The sequence below is a fragment of the Festucalex cinctus genome, chromosome 10 (assembly GCF_051991245.1).
Source record: "Festucalex cinctus isolate MCC-2025b chromosome 10, RoL_Fcin_1.0, whole genome shotgun sequence".
Lineage (NCBI taxonomy): Eukaryota > Metazoa > Chordata > Actinopteri > Syngnathiformes > Syngnathidae > Festucalex > Festucalex cinctus.
Genome location: NC_135420.1, coordinates 25,262,726 through 25,280,255, shown reverse-complemented (window position 1 = coordinate 25,280,255; position 17,530 = coordinate 25,262,726). Strand labels below are relative to the sequence as shown.

General features: G+C 39.8%; 1 protein-coding gene across 3 annotated transcripts in view; it reads left to right on the top strand.

The window, feature by feature from the left end:
- Nucleotides 1-17,530, top strand: part of rorca (RAR-related orphan receptor C a) — a 39,196-nt gene that overhangs the window by 5,797 nt on the left and 15,869 nt on the right. Inside the window, exons 1-2 of one of the 3 annotated variants that reach the window (XM_077535554.1) lie at nucleotides 13,149-13,352; nucleotides 13,534-13,577. The exons of 1 other annotated variant lie outside the window; for it this stretch is intronic. In XM_077535554.1, the coding sequence (XP_077391680.1) occupies nucleotides 13,571-13,577 (7 nt within the window). In that variant the 5' untranslated portion in view covers nucleotides 13,149-13,352; nucleotides 13,534-13,570. Of the gene's footprint in view, nucleotides 1-13,148; nucleotides 13,578-17,530 lie in introns of those variants that run through there. One more of the 3 variants, XM_077535553.1, reaches the window with a different exon arrangement.

The following is a 17,530-nucleotide window of genomic DNA, read 5'->3' as shown; positions in this document are numbered from 1 at the left end:
CCTCACAAGATGGGGAAGAATCACAATGTGACAGCAATGTCCTGTTCTTTTTCCTCATGCCGACACGCTGCTTCGCCGTATCGGGCAAACTCAATTCACCCCCGGCCCTTAATTTTGGAGGGCCTTTCTCTGCAAAAGTTTTCACTCGTCACGTCCAATTCTTCATGGCTCTTCTGTTCCTCCTTCTGCAGAAGAGAAATAAATGGATCTGTTTAATTCGAGTAATGTTTGATCATTTGACTTCAAGGAAGTGCTTTATACACAATTTAAATTTGAAACAAAAAACTTTAACAAGATGAAAAATACAAAACTATTATAACCGTGGTTCCAGTGCAGCCTTCCGATTAGACGCAAATGCCTGCTGTAGGAGTTCAGTGTTAATCAGTAGATTTAAGAAACTTGCCATGGATAACATTAATGGTAGAAAGCGGTGTTAGGCAACTTAAGGGGAAAGTAACGTGAAAAATCAACTGTGGAGCTTTTAGCCACGTTAAAATGCTAATTCCTCACCAAAAACATGACCAAAGTGGTGTTTTCCTCCATTCACCCCTCTATGAGAAATTCCTGGTCATTCTGCTCTCCGAGCACCAGCTCCTCCCAACCTGAGAAAACGAGCTGTTGTCACTTTGTGACATCATTAGGTGCAGACCCACCCCCGCTCCGCCTCTGCGGACTAAACGCAGGCCCACTTTCTCTGAGACCACCATCAGTAAACATTCTGTCCAAATGAATTCAAAGCAACTCGCCGCGACCCTTGTGAGGAATAAGCGGTCAGGAAAATGGATGGATGGATGAATTCAAAGCAATCAATTATCCTTCACATTTGCAATGCCAAACTGCAACGGCAAATCCCAGTTCTGGCTGACTCTTGTGTAAACTACAAGTAAAATTTTGGTGTTGCTGAACCTAGCTGAACACATGGTTAGTGCGCTTGCCCTGTAAGCAGCAGGTCCCTGGTTCGTGACCTGCTTAGTTTCTTCACCCCCTTTCTTCCAAATCAATGAAAACAAATGTATTGTGACTTTGGAACGCCCTGTTCTGATGGACGTAACTTGTAGCATCTGCACTAGCTGAACATTTTTGTAAGATATTGAAACGCAGCAAGCCATGTCCATGAATTGGATCGGCGTCATTAGCTTCTGAACATTTATGCACATTATTTTCCGTTAATTAGCATTCTCCACACGGTGGCTGAATTAATGCATTTATAATGTATCAAATTCCATGAAATCACCGCAATTTAATATGATTAGTATACCAGAACTATGTATTTTTCACATAGAATATAAATGGGGAGGGGGGGTTCAAAAACTTCAAACTTTTCCAAACTGTGGCTGCTATAAAAAACGCCTAGACGCTCACAGGCAGACTAACGGTCAACCTTGATTCCAAAGAATTTGGTGTTTTGGCAGAGCTAGGATGATGAATGGACAGTGAGGGAATTAATCGTGTCATTGCCTTTTGTTGTTGTTGTTGTTTTGGTCCTACTTGTGTCCCAAGACCTTTGTAATGTCCTTTTAGATGATCACTAATCCTAATTTTAAGGTCTAAAAATATAACCCCCTTTTCTGAACCCATCTGGTGACACATGGAAGGGCTGGCCGATGTCATGTGTCTCCAAGTATTTCATGATGTTTGCTGATATAATAGCGGATAAGCACAGTTACACTCTGTACTTTGTGCAACTAAATTTTCTCGTTGGCAGTGCGTTAATAGAGAAAACAGCAAATATAATTCCCTCAGAATGTTAAGGCTCTATGAATAGTGCATTTATCAAATCCAATACTAATCATAATAATAATGGCGCTATTGTCCAGTAGAAAAGTCGTCCTGCAGTCTGCAGTTGTTTTTCTTCCACTGCTTGGGTGCGACATTAACAAATCTTGTTTGTCTCAGGTAAACTAGATGAGGAAGAAAAAAAAAAAAGTTGTCATAAAGATCTCATTTCCTGTAACGTTGCTATATTAAATATTGCCCGGAGGCATCTGTCTGAATAGAAGTGTGCTGGCAAGCAGAAATAATGAAAGCACATAATCATGCAGCCTGTAATCCAATTTATTTGACAAATCAACTGCGTGGGTAATAAATGCGGCTGCTATTTTGTGATGAAATGGTTCAGAAATGGTTTCTCATCTGCTTGTAAATTTCCACGGCTGCAGGAGGCAGGAAGGATGCATCATTGGTGGAGACTAACCAGGATTAACCACGCGTTGGGATTTTTTCAACTTGAAGTCATTGTCTCCAGACGCACAGATCGGAAAACAGCTGCCGCCGCTCCCTAACTGTAACGTGGAGTTGAAAAAAGAAAAAGTCAATCAAATGATTCAATTTTAACAAGCCCTCTTTTTTTTTTTTCAATGCAATGAACATAATCTGATTTCTTGGTTGATTTGAGACTTAATCTGGGTCAAAACTCTGCAATGTTATGTTTGTCCACATTTAAATTCCAGAGTTCCTGTTTGTGCCGGAAATCTTCACCTTATTTCCATCCCATAATTTTCTACCAGCGTATAACGTGCCATGGCCTGTTGGTATTGGGTATGATTCTCCTTTTAAAGTAGAAAAGGTTCTAGATTAAAATCTCTGACAATCGTTACAGGTGTGAAATTGGATTACAGATAATATAAATACATACTGGAATATATAAATACATAATATATATATATAACAATATAAATAAAATAATAAATAATATATTATTATTATTATTATTACTATTATTATTATACACAAATAATATACATAATTATATTTAAAAAAAACTAAGCTCATGAGTCTTCTTCGCCTGAAGACTTGCGTCCATTTCTCCGCCACTCTTATCCGGCGCTCCCCCTAGTGATCCGCCAAGTAATTGCTCAATAAGTCATGAACAATGGAGCTGTTATAGTGGCTGGTTATTAACTACAAATATCGCAATACTTGTGTAGGCGTGTCGATAATTTATCGGGAGACACAGTATCACAAATTATCGCGATATCGATATATCGATACGCTCCTAGACTACATTCAGTTTCATCCAAAAAACATAAAAATTGGCATAAGTGTTTTTTTATTTCCCACATGGCAGTGACGATATGCTATTTATTGCGTATAGGTAACCTGATGATGCAATTCAAACAATATACTTTATGTATTTTAAATAAATACTCATTAATTTAGTTATTATACTTTAATACACATAAACCTGAGGATTATGCATTTCGAATAAATAGGCTTCATTAGACTATGTATCATATAAGGTGTATTTGGTAGGTTTGTGTTAAAATGATCCACAATGTTTGTGTATGCTTATTTTGGTGAGCTGCGCAATTGAAAAGCGAGACTTAATCGCTGAAAGCCTGCTTAAATAGAATCCTGACATAAGACATTCCACCTTGTTGCAGCCTGCTTTCATTTACTTCTCCATTACGTAAAGAGCTGACGTGCGGTCACACTTGTCAAGATCAAGCGTCGTGTTTCCCCTGCCAAGTTGTGGTCTCCAGTCAAAAAAATATTCCTCAAAAGCACATGAGTCTAACAAAGGCAAGAAGCAGATGTTCAGAAGCACAAAGCACGCGCCTCACACTCAGCGACATAATATTACCAAGTCCAAATAATGGTAAAAATAATACAATTATGTCAGAGTACCACTTAAGCCTGGAGTGGCAAAGAACATTTTTGCTTTTATCAAGTGGTGAGAAGTAAGGAAGGAAAAACGTACAAAGTACTTGAACTGAAGTAGCTTTTATTAGTTATCGTTAGCTAGTTTAGCTAATTTTGTTAGTCAGTTCATCATGCTAGCAAAGCTATGGGAACATGTTTTGATAGCATAAGAGTTGAACTAAAGCTAAACAAGTTGGGGCTTCAAATTTGAGTTTCAAGCAAATGTTAGGATTTAAAAAACATTGTTAAGGGCTTCAAATGACAATCAGCACACAAATCACTACTGAATCTGAAAAAAGGAGGAATAAAGAAATTCTCTGAAATACCGCGATGTCATGGCAATATCTCTCTTCTCCGAATTTGATGCGTCATCGTGATTGATGCGCCCTGGTTTATGTGCTGAAGGTCAAAATCAATCAAGACCGCAATCACGCTTGACTCTATTAACTCTCGCTATAGACCTTTCTATATCTGTAAACCAAATGAAGTAGCAGAACAAAAGAAAATCCGTAAAAATATATTTTTAATGCAAATGTGGGTGGGGAGGATCAATCGAATGGATGTTCTAAATAATTGTAAAGGGAAGATCGCTCCCTCCCTCCTAGTAGCCATTTTTAATGCGGTGTACAGACTGGGACGGAAACCTCTATCATCAGGTTTGTCGAAGCCATTTTCTCACAGGTATGTTTAGTTTTCTTAGAGTAATTTATTGAAACATCATGGCTAACCTGCTAGCTAACTGCTAGCTAACGTCGGTGCCATAACAAGCTATCCGTTTCGATGTGTAAATTTCAATGTTTATAATCAACTTAGCCATTGAAATGTACATTATGGCCGGTGTTTGAAGCAATGTACCTCACATAAGCTGTTCTTTTTTTATTAGCATATTCAAACTAGGGCAGTAGAGAAGAAGGCTAAACTCATCCTTTAGCATGTTTTCTCAAAGACTCTGCCTTGGTCAAATGACATGGAAGGGTTTGTTTATTAGTAGTGCAATCGGAGCTACAGTTTTGCCACCCAGAACTATGTGGTGACATCATGGTGATAGTTTCATCTTTTTATAAGGTGTCATCATCTGCGACGGTTCAAAAAATAGTAAAGCTAGTTTGACAAAGAATAGAATAGAAATTACAGATAAGTTTCAAATGAAGGCATCAAAAGTAAAAAGTCATTGAGAAAAATCAAGTGTAGTACAAATTGTCAGGAAAAAAAGTATTTGTGACATCCTCCACTGGTGTCTATACATGTCTTTGGACGCACATATGTGTCCAGTACTGTACATTTGTGGGCGTTCCCGCACGCTCCGGCCTGATGATTCATATCAGTGGAGGCACAGGGTCAGGAGCCCAGCACGGCCGTTGTCATGGAAGCAAGAGCTGGGAAGAGCAGATCTGCTTTCCGTATCATCGTTGAGATTGTCAGGAGGTCCACTTGGCCCTCCGCTCGCTTGTGTTTCACACGGCGCCTCTTTCCAAGTATATGCCAGTAAAGTATCATCTGTGTCCGCTTCCCTGGATCTGTTTCTGTAAAATGAGAATTTTGTTGTTGTGGTGTCTTCATGTATGAACCAGTGTATAGTATTTCTATTTGTACCCTTGACAATTGACTTGCACAACCTGTCCTGGAAATTGTTTGTCAAAAGATTGCAAGATAGGCATAGGTTTTTAAGATAGCGTTGGGATTTCAAATTAGGGTCTGGGTTTCAAAGAGGTTTCGAGATGAAGTCGGGGTTTCTTGAGTGACTTTTGGTGGGAGTCACGGTTACGTTTAGTGTCTTAAGTTAGATTTTCGAACAAGGGTTAACATTTTTCTGATTTTAAGTTTCTGATTTAAAAGTAGGGTTTCAAGCCTAGGTTAAGATTTCCGCCGAGCGTTTCAAGCCAGGTTGGCTTTTTGGGAAGTTTAGGATTTTACCAGTAAATTAGGGTCATGAATTTTTTGTTTTCGGATTAAGGGCTCAAAGTTGGGTTTGAAGAAATGGTTAGGTTTTCAAATATAAATTTCCAGCCTGGATTAGGGATTCAAAATAGAGATTCAAATCTTGGTTAGAGTTTCAAATAAGAGTTTTTCAGCCTAATTTTTCGTAGGTCAACATCCAATAGTTAACGTTGTTGTTTCACCTCCAACTAGTTGAGACTGATTCAAAGAAGAAAGCTGCAGCCAAGTGAAAGTAGGCCAAAGCAGTTCCAACTTCATTTAAGTTAGTCAGATAGTCGAGACCGTTTCCTGTTATGCATTTAATATACTTTGATAACTTCTGCCTGCTCATGATGGCCCATAAATTATATTGGAAAGAGTTCATACATACAAGATTTGCAGCCAGAAAAAAGTACACTGGTTTGTCTGCCATTTTTGCCTCATTTCTAAACGTCCTTCAAAAAAATGATTCCTTTTGTCTGATATTTCTGATTGTGAGCAAATTGGAATCATGTACAAGAGGCAGATAAGGGACATGAAATTGCCAAAAACATTTTAGTGTGCGTTATTGTGTGCCAGTGGAGCATATGATTGCAAACTCCAAAATCCAACCGGAAGTCTTTCTTTTCTTACACACTCCAACTGGATGGACAAAATAGTACAAACTGTTGCTGTAATATTGTTTTTCTGTTTCTCACTCAGCACTGTTGATTGATCACACAGTTGCTTGCATGTAAAAAATAAATAAATAAATATAAGTTGCATTGAATTTCCATAGCACAGTACGTTGACACTACGCTGGGCATGCTCAGACTTTATGACCCTCGCAAACATTTCTATTGATGTTTTTTGGGCATGTCTTCTCTCGTGTAGAAACATCTGTCGGCAAAAGGGCGACGAAAATAATTCATGCACCGTTTTGGTTGTTACTCTATTTTTTATTTTTATTATTATTATTATTATTATTATTATTACTTCCTGCACCTTGTTTGCCTTTTTTTTTTTAAGAACACTTCTGCCTTGCCTTGTTGCTTTCCTGCCTCAACCTCGCACTAATCTTTATTGATGCCCTATTATGTGCTGTTATTACTGTACATGGCCGATCCCTTTTTCTTTCTGTTGTCCATTGTTTCATAAACTCGGCAAAGGAATGAAGATACTCTTATGACGGCATGCGTCAGAGACATGAGTACAGGCTTAATTAACAATGAAAGGGGGAAAAAAAACAACAGCAGATGTGATGTATAATATATAACGCAAGTACTAATCACCTCTCGGGCTTGACACTCATCTGACCACAAGTTTGTCAATTGGATGATGTTATTGGCTGTGGAAAATGGCAGGAAAAGCCATCATATGAGTAACACTATCCTGCTGAGATAGACGTGAGTCACAGGAGGCAGCATGTCTCCATCCACTCTTATCTAATATTCCTCTAAGACGCTTTTTTTTTTTTTTTCTTTCTCCACAAACATAATCTCGGCCGTAATCTCCTCTGAGTCCCAGAGTAGATTAATGTTCATTCCTCTATCCTTGCATCAGGGGTCTTGTCACCACGCCGACGAGGGAGTGAGACGGACGAGGTGTTTTGATAAGCGGGAGAGATAGCCATGTGGGACGGGCAGTAAATGTCAACTTTAATTGGACGCCCGGTCATTTAAATATGGCAAAATAAACAGCCCGGCATCATGCGGACGGTCATATTTTCTTTCATTTATCTCTGGTAGCAGCAGCTGCCGGGGGAAGGGCGCGAGGTGAGCTGAAGGGCATGTTAGCCGGTTTAGCTCGGAGGATGTGTCGCGTTTACAATCACCTTCCCTGTATGTGTCCTCTGCATGGGGGGGAAACTGGCAAAATCAGGTGACAGCGGGAGAGAGCAGATGAGGAACGTGGGACAGACGAGACAATGAAAGTGCGTGCGTGTCTCTGTGACGTAGCAAAAAGATCGTTTTATGTAGTATATGAAGGCCGAAGTCTCAGCAGATGTGATGTAGCCCAGCCATATTATCGACCGTACATTATCACGAAAGGTAGCACACAGAAGGCGGTCACATGATGTCAGATTGTGCGTGGTAATAAACCGGCAAAGTCCGGTCTTTTTACGAGACATTACGCGGCCAGCAAGTAAATTGCATTTGATCAGTGGCCCCAAAAGTGATTGACACTATCAGGGGGGTGGGGAGGAAATTGTAGGGGTCCATTTTGTTGTCCAAGGTGCAACTTTTTGCGATAATTAAACCCACAGGTACAAATAAGGACTGTTTATGGTTAGTAAAGATACATACATGGTTCAAACTGGCAAAGAAATCATATATTTAAATAGATAAACGCAACGAGCTGTCATCTAGACCGCAGATGGGCAACTTCAAACGAACTGTCGACGGTTTTGTGAAGAAAAAAAATGCAGTTTTTGGTGTACTTTTTCCTTCCACTCTTAAATTCCCATGGATGCAATACAACATGCAATGCTGAACTTTTTCTATCACAAGGCAATTATTTTTTTTTTCCAGTTAACTGTATTTTGTTGAATGTGTGCCTAAATTAACCTGAGCAACTCGATTTTCTTCTGTAATGGCGATGAACAGGTGGGAGTGCTACTACGTGATGTCTGCCATCTAGTGGCGAACAGTGCTATTACAACATAAAACTGATCCTGTGAGGTAGGGCAAGTGTTTATATAATGTTGCCCATCCCTGACCTTTGTAGCGTATAAACAAGGGTCCCGATAGTTGTACCCTGTTGAAGGACTGCCTCCATGATGAGCAATTGGACCTTTTAAAGGTACAAATGTAGCACCATTTTTGTCTTGGCAGTGTACAAAATTCGGGAATCACTCTCCTTATGTAAAAAAAATATTTATTGATTTATTTTTACTTTTTGAACCACAAAAACATAGTGTGATTGTCAAGGAAGTCGACAAAGTCGGAATGGGTGGCAAAGGACTTGCTTTCTGGCCACAGGTACATATGAAATTATAAAATATAAATAAAATAAAATATGTATTGTGTTTTTGCCACGCTTGTATGCAGTATAATTTTTATTTTATTTTTTTATCTTTTGCACAGCACTTTGGCGTCAACCTCTATCACTTAAATGTGTTATGGTTTTATATTGTGTGCTGTTATACATTTTTTGTGTGCTATTGTTGGTTTCTATGACCACTGCCTGATAAACCCGATGGAGAGCCGATTGCTTTCAAATTGCCGACTCCACCCTACTGCACGAACCTCACCGGCGGTGATTCATTGCAGGATTATTATTCAGGAGAATGACATTCAAAACAATATTTACAATACTGGCGCGTTTGTGTGCGTGTACACAAAACGATGACAAGCCACCAGGAGGAAACTCCCAGCGGCTGTAACACACTGACCTGTTGACGTGAACCTTTTAGGCAGGTGAAGCTCCGGGACAAACCAGATTACGGGATATGGCGAGGTCCGAGTGAAAGAGAGGGAGCGGGAGCTTAGCGGGCAACGGAAAGAGGAGAAGGGGAAGAGAGCTTTCAGCAGGATGAGGGAGAGAAGAGAGGATTATGGGTGCTTGGGTCCCAAAATAATCCGCTCGCGATGGCAGGATTTACATACGCCGGTTTGGCCTGCTCAAATGTGTGCAGTGAGCAATGCGGGAGAACACCGTGTATGATCGATAATGTGTGTGAAAAGTGGAGGACTTGAACATGGCACAAAGGGCCTTTTTCCTGCCTGACTTGACTTGTTTTCCATGCTCTAATTTGGGCATCGCCTGAGGTGGGGAAAGTACTCGCGCTTTGTACTTAAGTAAAAGTACAGATAATTGTGTAATAATAAAAATAATAATTATAAAATGGTTCCGTGAGCATACTAGTATCTCAAATCATTTTACCCCAATGGAATGAATGGACATGCCATTAATTAATCTGTTCCAGCCGCCACTCAAAAAACAACAAAGGAAATGTAATGAGTTTTTAAAAAATGGGAAAATATCACTCTACAATATTGCACTTACAATATTGCACTTTATAAAACAGTGATTTAATTAAATAGAATTTTTAAATAATTAAACAATTTATTCATTATGATTAATTCATCGCGGCCCCTTCTGATGTGCCCGGCGTGGCCACTGGGAGGCAGCGTAATGCAGTCAATCAGATGCAAATAAAGAAGAGTTTCACACCTACTTTAAGCGGCTCTGTAATATTACACTCTTAAAACTGCTGCGTCAAAAGAAACCCAAACTAGGTGAAATAGCTAACTTGAGGATTTGACCCAGCAACGTTTGGTCAAAATATTGGTCCAACTAGGGGTAAAAAAACAAAAAACTACTCATACTTGTATGTTAAAGCCACCAATAAATGCTTTGCCAGGTTATCGGTATAGCTGTGGTTAAAAATATTAATTACCAACATTTTATAAGATGAATAGGAAGCAAATTTCTCCGGTCAAAGGTCACCGTAGCACATCACTCGCTGTTGGATGGACTCCCAACCGTCTTCTGTCATTGGGCCATCCATCCTGACCCCGATGTCTGTGTCCTAAGTCAGTAGTGTTACCCACTGAGAACTTTTTCTAAGAATTTTATATTATACTTACTTTAAATTACGTCATCTCTAAGTGCACAAAACTGTCTAAAATGTGGAATCCCGCAACTTGGTTCATCCCTTCATTGGCAGCCCAATCTACTTAGTCAAAATCAATAACCCAACCTTGGGTCAAAGCAACCTAATCTGCTCAAAATACACAGCGGACCAGCAAGTTGCTTACGAAAACAACCTGTTGTTTATCTTCAAATGTTCATTGCTTAAAAGGTTATAACACTGCGACTAGCGATGCTATTTGTGAGCCTGTCTATGGTGTTTTACATTGTGTGTTAGCATCAAGCTAGCAACAGCAAAGTTGTTGCTTGTAGCCTCTTTTTGAAAGAACTGTTTACGATCTGCCAAACTGCTGCTAGTTATGAAACGAATTGAGTTTAGTTCACTGCCACTGTACAGCACTCGTACCTCAAATTTCTGCTCGTAAGTGAAAGCAGAAAATCGTGCGAACGCAGCGCCTGAAAAAAACTCTTTAAATAAATCGGCTCACTCAAGATAACAAGATATCTTTGCTTATCCTTTAAATAATGAAACAGCCCTGCCTCCCACCACTGGCTAAAAGGTCCTTAATCTGCCTGATTTGCCTCGTCTCCATGCTCTAATTTGGGCATCGCCATGGTTACGTAAGACTCAGGGTCACGGGGGTGAGTGACATTACAGGCAGCGAATACCGGATGGATGCGTGGCCGCTTTGTCGACACGCCGAAGGACACGACAATATAATCCCGGCGTCGTGGCAGATGAGGATCAGGGAAGGAAACGCGAGCCGCCGAAACGGGGGTGGGGGAAGTGGAAGTTTACACACGGCTGGAGGGAGAATAGAAAATCAAGCAACAAACAATCAAGACGGCACATTTCCCATCATTGTGCCTGTAAAACAAGAAAGGGGAACGTCCCGCGTTTATTTGCCAACGTTTTATCGGCTTTACAGAAAGTCAACACGAGCCGACGTGCTTTTGAGAGGAACAACGAGTGGAAGTCGTGTACCGGGAAGTGAATGCTGTTCAATGGAGGTATACAGTCGGATGGTTGCGGCGGGTCTCTCTTAAAGCGCATGAGCGTCCCGGCGGGAGGGGTCTGCGAAAGCTCCGCGTTGCTCCACTAACCTACTTACCATAATCTCTCTCCTCATTTCATAACAGTGCCCACGTTACATGATACGCTCGTCATCGCACCCGCGTCGCCCCAATCAATTATTCAGCCGTCGTTATTAATCGGTGGGCTTGGCGCGCCGACGGGCTTTGCTCATATCGACATCTGTGCAGTACAGTTTATCACAATAAAATGATTTTTTTTTTCTCAGGTCTTGAAGTAGTGTTATTGTAAAACAAACACGCACGCGCGTTGTCAGCGCAACCAGTGAAACAAAACAACCTGTTGACTCACGTAATTCCCTCAAACGAGATTAAGGTTTGGTAATCCGGTGATATAATCAACTTCCTTCAGTGTTGCATGCAGCTGAAAAGGGGAAAAAAAAAAAAAAAGAGGACGCGATTATCACTCGTGTTAAAGTTGTGCCTTGAGATACGAGTGACCTGACGTACAAGTTTTCCAGGATACAAGCCGTCCTTTGGATGTTTTTTTTTTTTTCTTCTTTGACATGCAAGCAAAAATTTGGTGCTACATGCTGGCAGTGAACTTGACTCAGCTAGTGAACAGTCATTTTTTATAAAAAATAAATAAATTAATAAATAAATAATAAAAAAAATACAATAAAAAACGTCCCCATCTGAAATTTACCGTCTCAACATAAAACTGAGAATGACATGTCAAATATTTAAAACAACATACCTCTTCTTTTAAAATCTTCTAGCTTAATGCTAACACATTGGGGAAATGCTATATAGTAGCTAACAAATCACATCAATGTGGTGTCTTTAATTTTCATTTTGCCCAAAATATTAAAAGCAGCAGAGACCATTTTAAATCCATTTATATTTGATGGAAATAACATTGTGTAGACAAACGTGTGTTCTTCAAATCCCATAATACTGGAGACTATCCGTACAGTTATCAAAGTATTAAAACTATTTTTTTAAGTCTGTTTTTAATAATGTATACCAAAATGATGCATGTGGCTTTTACATACACATGTATTTAACGTTTTAGAATTTTTAGATTCTTTTTAAGCATGTGTGTAATTTAGTGTGCAAACATAATTTTGTGTCCCCGTGCTCTACTGCAACAAAAAAGTTGCATCAGGCTTTAGAGAATCCAGTATTGAATCCAAGGCAAACTCAAAATATATGTTTTTAAAGTTTTATTTCAAAACTATGTGTATGGTGATCATGTCTTGCACTAACTGTAACTTTTATTTCTGAATCTTCTGTATAGATCGTTACACAATGTGTGTATTTTTACTGTATGGGCCGGACAGCTGCAAAACTCATTTTGCAGTCCTGTATTTACAGTACCGCAAAGGCAATCAAGTTGCATAAGATTGCATTGTTTAAAAGGATGAGGTGGCAAAACTCACACTCTGTACTTAAGCAGAAGTACAGCACAGACGCTGGTGTTTAAAAAAAAAAAAAAAAAAGTGTGGTAGAAGTGCTGATTGGCAAAAGTAATCAGAAAAATAAGATACTCGGGGGGGAAAAAGAGGGATTTTGCAATGCAAATTGGATAATATCCAATACTGTATATAATATCTTCATAATATCCCTAATAAATATGAATTAAAAAAAATGTTAGTCAACAAAATTCTGATCATTCTTATCAGATAGATGGATAGATGTGGTACGCTTTGATTCACAAGGTTTCTCATGTATTTTCAAGGAAATAAAGGAACGTGCCATGTAGTATACTTTGGAACAGGACGTCTTTCTATGTATTAATTTTTATATAGAGAGACGGATAAGACTTTTCGCTCGCGCAGTGTAATACTTCCCACGCTGCGTGGCCGTCGGCTTGAACTGCCACACTGCCACACTTTCTCACGCAGGCGTGAGAGCGGGAAGCCTCCCGCCCGACCTGCGTACGTGCGTACGTGCGCGCGCCTGTGCCGACGACGGGGCGCGCACGCAAGCGGCGGGCGGGCGGGCTCGCTCGCTCGCTCGCTGGCTGGCTCGGTGACGATCATGTGTAGTCCACGCGTCGTTGAAAGTAGGTTAGCGCCAGCCGCAGAGCAGGAAGGAAGGAGCTGCGAGACCACGCGTGTGGGTTCACCGCTTCTACCAAACCGCAACACGGTGCCCTCCAGGGAAGGAAGACCGCGTAGAAAGTAGGCGAACTTTAACTCACCGCAAACTGACTTTTTTTTTTTTTAAAAAAATACTGTCGTGGACGTGCTTATTTTTTTTTAATTTTTTTTAATGAAAAGGCTCCACGGGGCGTATGAGGAGTTGCTGTTTTGACAGCTCGGAGCAAGTTCACTTTTCACTCCGGCTTTTTTTTTCTGCCAGGAGGAGTTGTATGACTCTCGTACTCTAAATCGGCGACATGAGAGGTGAGTACCTTTGCCATTATAACAAAGTTTGGGAGTTAAAAAAGTGATTGAAGTTCGCACTTTTTGGGGGAGCACCTAAACGCGCCTTGAAAAATGCAGGAAATAGAGCAGAAAATTGATTGTCAGTTCGCATAATGTATGTATATATTTCAATGTTACATGTCTTCACAAACATTTAGCGAGTTTGCAAGGTGGCCGGTGTTCTTTTTCAAGTGCGTATGTTGCCTCTCCGGTGACTTGACTGTGGTTATGTAAGAGCCGAGAGCGGGAACGGGGAAGGGAGGGAGGGAGCGAGCAGGCTGATTCAAGCCTCGACAAAAGTGGTAAATTTCACCTCCTGTTGTTATTCTTTAACAGTTCCCCTCACTTGACCAACTTGATTTTCTGACACTTAATATCGACATTAACTATCCCACTTGACCATTGAAATTATTAATTAAAAAAAAAAAAAAAAAAGAAATGCTGGACTAAGGTGCCCATAGATGTTATTAAACAAGTGTTTTGTTTTGTTTTTTTTGTCTGTCAAGTGTGTTGTTTTCAGATTTATGGTGGACAGTGTCTTATGTAGAGGTGGTGGGGTTGGGGGGGATAGGAGGTGTTCCACTGACCTAGTTCTGTCATTGAGGATTACAGTGTGTGCGTGTACGTGCGTGTGCTTTGTTGTCTGTAGAAATCACTTTCCAGTGGAGAGGGATGCTCGTCTTTTAATATTATATGCCGTCTATATCTGCTTGTAAACATATCCATTAGATGAGCAAAAGGAAATTTGACTTTTTGATTGAAAAATAAAACACCACCACACACACACACACACACTCTATTTTTCCACCTCCATAAGTCGCGGTTCGCTATTCTCACTCATTTTTTCCACCTGTGTTTTGATTCTCAGCTATTTTGTTGGAAAATTCACAGCTTTGCATTTTTGTGTGCTTTCTGTACTGACCTAAAATGCCACAAGATGGTGCCAAAGCCGTGGTCAATATAAAAGTTTAATTGGTGTCAAGGAAGTACAATGGGCTCCCTCAAATAATTGACCCTTCCGGAAAATTGCCATTATTTAAAAAAAAAAAAAGAAAAAAAAAATGTGAGTAAATATGCAGTTTAGCCGAGGTTGAAGTTTTGAAGAATCTATTACTGATAGCACAGGCGCTTGCAATGCATTTTTTTTTTCTAAATCAAATCATCTCAAAATCAATTGTTTTTAACTGTAATGTTATCAAATGAATTTAAAATGATATTCAAGTGTTTGGGGATCATAATTTGTGGTATATTAACATTAACAATAGCAAACACATTTTTAGAATTAGCCAACAATGACAAACGGGTTTTTTGGCCATTTGTCTGGAGACTTAATAGCGTACGTTTCCTGGTATACCATAAAGTGCAAGACGTAACTGTCCAAAGGTGCTCCTGCTGTTATGATGTCAGTCTGTCACACACCGCAGTGGCAAAGCCGGATATGGACACAGCAAGCCCACATTTAAACATGAGGCCCATGCAGGCTCCAGTTAAGATCATTTTCCTCTGCCAACTTGGGTTACTGACATCAACCGAAGAGAACGTCACTCAGGCTGGATTCTTAGATTTATTTATTTTTTTTGTATTCCTGCCCCCACCCTCACTTCGATAAGAAACCACAGAGACCCCTCAATAGCATTTAGTATTTCAGAATAAGATACAGTATTTCGACTGCTGTTGAGCATAGATTTCCACCAAAACCGAATAATCCTAATTTGAATCAGTAACAAGTTATACAAGGTTAAAATTCATGCAAAAACGAATAACCAAATGGCAAATAAACAGTCTAAATAATGGCGGCAGGTAGGTACGGTGTTTTGCTGTTTTATACTGATAAATTTGATATCCATTTTTCAAAGCAATTTTATATATATATATATTTTTTTAAATTAATAGTGCACACACCCTGTATAAAATATAATTTTTAATAATTAGACTTGGACTTGACTTTATTGATCCCTTTGGGATGGCTCCCTCTGGGAAATTAACATTTCCAGCAGCAATAAGAACAGATAATAAAATAAAACATAATTCAATCAATCAATAAGGTTATTACACCAGAGATTGAATTAATAATAATAATAATAAAATAAAAATTTTAACTAATACCAGCGTAATATAAGGAATGCACCACTTGAGGATTAAACGATTAATCGAATAATTTGTTTTGCTGACTCCCACGTCACTCACCAGGCCAGGACCCACCTTTTAAAGTCACACACACTCAAAGTCAAAAACTGACAACAGTAGTACGTTCACATTTTGTTTTCTAATAGTGACAAATCTATTTTTATCAATTACACAATGAATCAGTGTCACAATTGGTACACTAAGTGAATTTAAAAATATTTGATAGCTGCCTCTTTGGTGCACGTTATGTATGTATTAAAGCATTGAAGGAATTGAAAAATAAAACTTTTCAGTTTTATGAAAATCAAATAATGCAAAGGTACATGGCTTCTATCATGTCGCAAAGTGGCAAACAAATAAAACAAAGCCAAAGAAAAAGCACATCATGCTGATTTTGTTTCTATTTTCTTCATTCAGTTCAGTCAATTTGTTTAAATACAGCTCAGTTGCATTTAATTTTTCAACCCAACACATTTGTATTTCATTTTTCATAGCTGATTTATTTTAAAAACTCAATTTAGGTACAATCAGATTTAACTTTAATGTGCCATAAATTTTAATTGAATCATTATTTATTTAAGTGCATTTGTTTTAATTTGTTTATTTATTTAATGGCAGGGTTGATGATACAGTAATATTAAATACACTTTTTTTTTCCTTCAAACTACTGACTCATTTTTGACATGTTTAATGTTTTTGAAGGTGTTACTTGGCATAAAAATAAAAACTGTAACGTCATCTATGGCTGTTCACTGGCTGGCATGCCGCGAGGAAAGCAGCTAGCTATGTCGAGTTCACCGAGGATCAAAAGGCCCGCCCCCGCTGGGTGCCGCAAAGGCCAAAGGTCGCCCCTTTGCTCTCCAAGAACGCCGCGGCGCCGAGCCCGAGAGCTCACAGGCGCGCTCGCTATCTGTTCCAAGCGCGGCCTTGCACGAGTTCACAGCGAAACTCGCTGTCGTGTCAAGGTGTCCTCTCCTCTCGCGGTCGACCGACTCCACGCTAAGATTCAGTTGCGCTATTATCTACGACTTCAACGAGGAGCGTCCGCGTAGACTAAATCCATGTTTACAAAGATAAGCGCCGAAAAATAAATATTTTGGCCAGGAGTATTTATTTGGACTTGAGTGCTACGCTGTCATGAAAGTCAGTGCGATAAACGTTATCGGTTTGTTCAACTTTGCGGTTGGATTGGTGACATTTAAACAGGCTGTTGAAACTCAAGGTTACTGCCATTGGTGTGCAATGGGAGAGGGATTGTAGTGTTTTTAGCGTTACTGTTCAACTGAGTAACATCTTAATCTGTGGAATACCAACACAGGCTGTCCCAAAAAAGAAAGAAAAAAAAAAAAAAAGTTCAGTTTTTCACTTTCGTTTCAAGTACTATTCGATCAGACGTGAGGCCATCGGCATCTGGTGTCTTGCCCTTTTTTAAAACTAGCATGCCATTCCCTCGCCCTCGACTCGCCAATTGACATTGGAGAAGCGTTGCGTAATTGTCGCCTGGCGAGAAAGTTCAGCGCCGGTTTGAGAAGCTTTACAGCCGACGCACGGCCGCCAACTTGTAGTACAATTTACAGTGTCCGTGGCAAGTTTCTCGAAACAGGATCGGTTCTTGACAAACAACATAGCAGAACGTTAGTGACTGCCACTGGCGGCAGGCATTCTGGGAAAGCGCTATCTAGATGATTGGACTGCAGTCAGAAACAGGAAACGTTCTTAATCCAATGGGCCAGGGAATGCCGAAAGCCTCACGTCGGTGCAAACGATACCTGGAAAAACAAAGAAAAAGGAGGCGTATACAAACT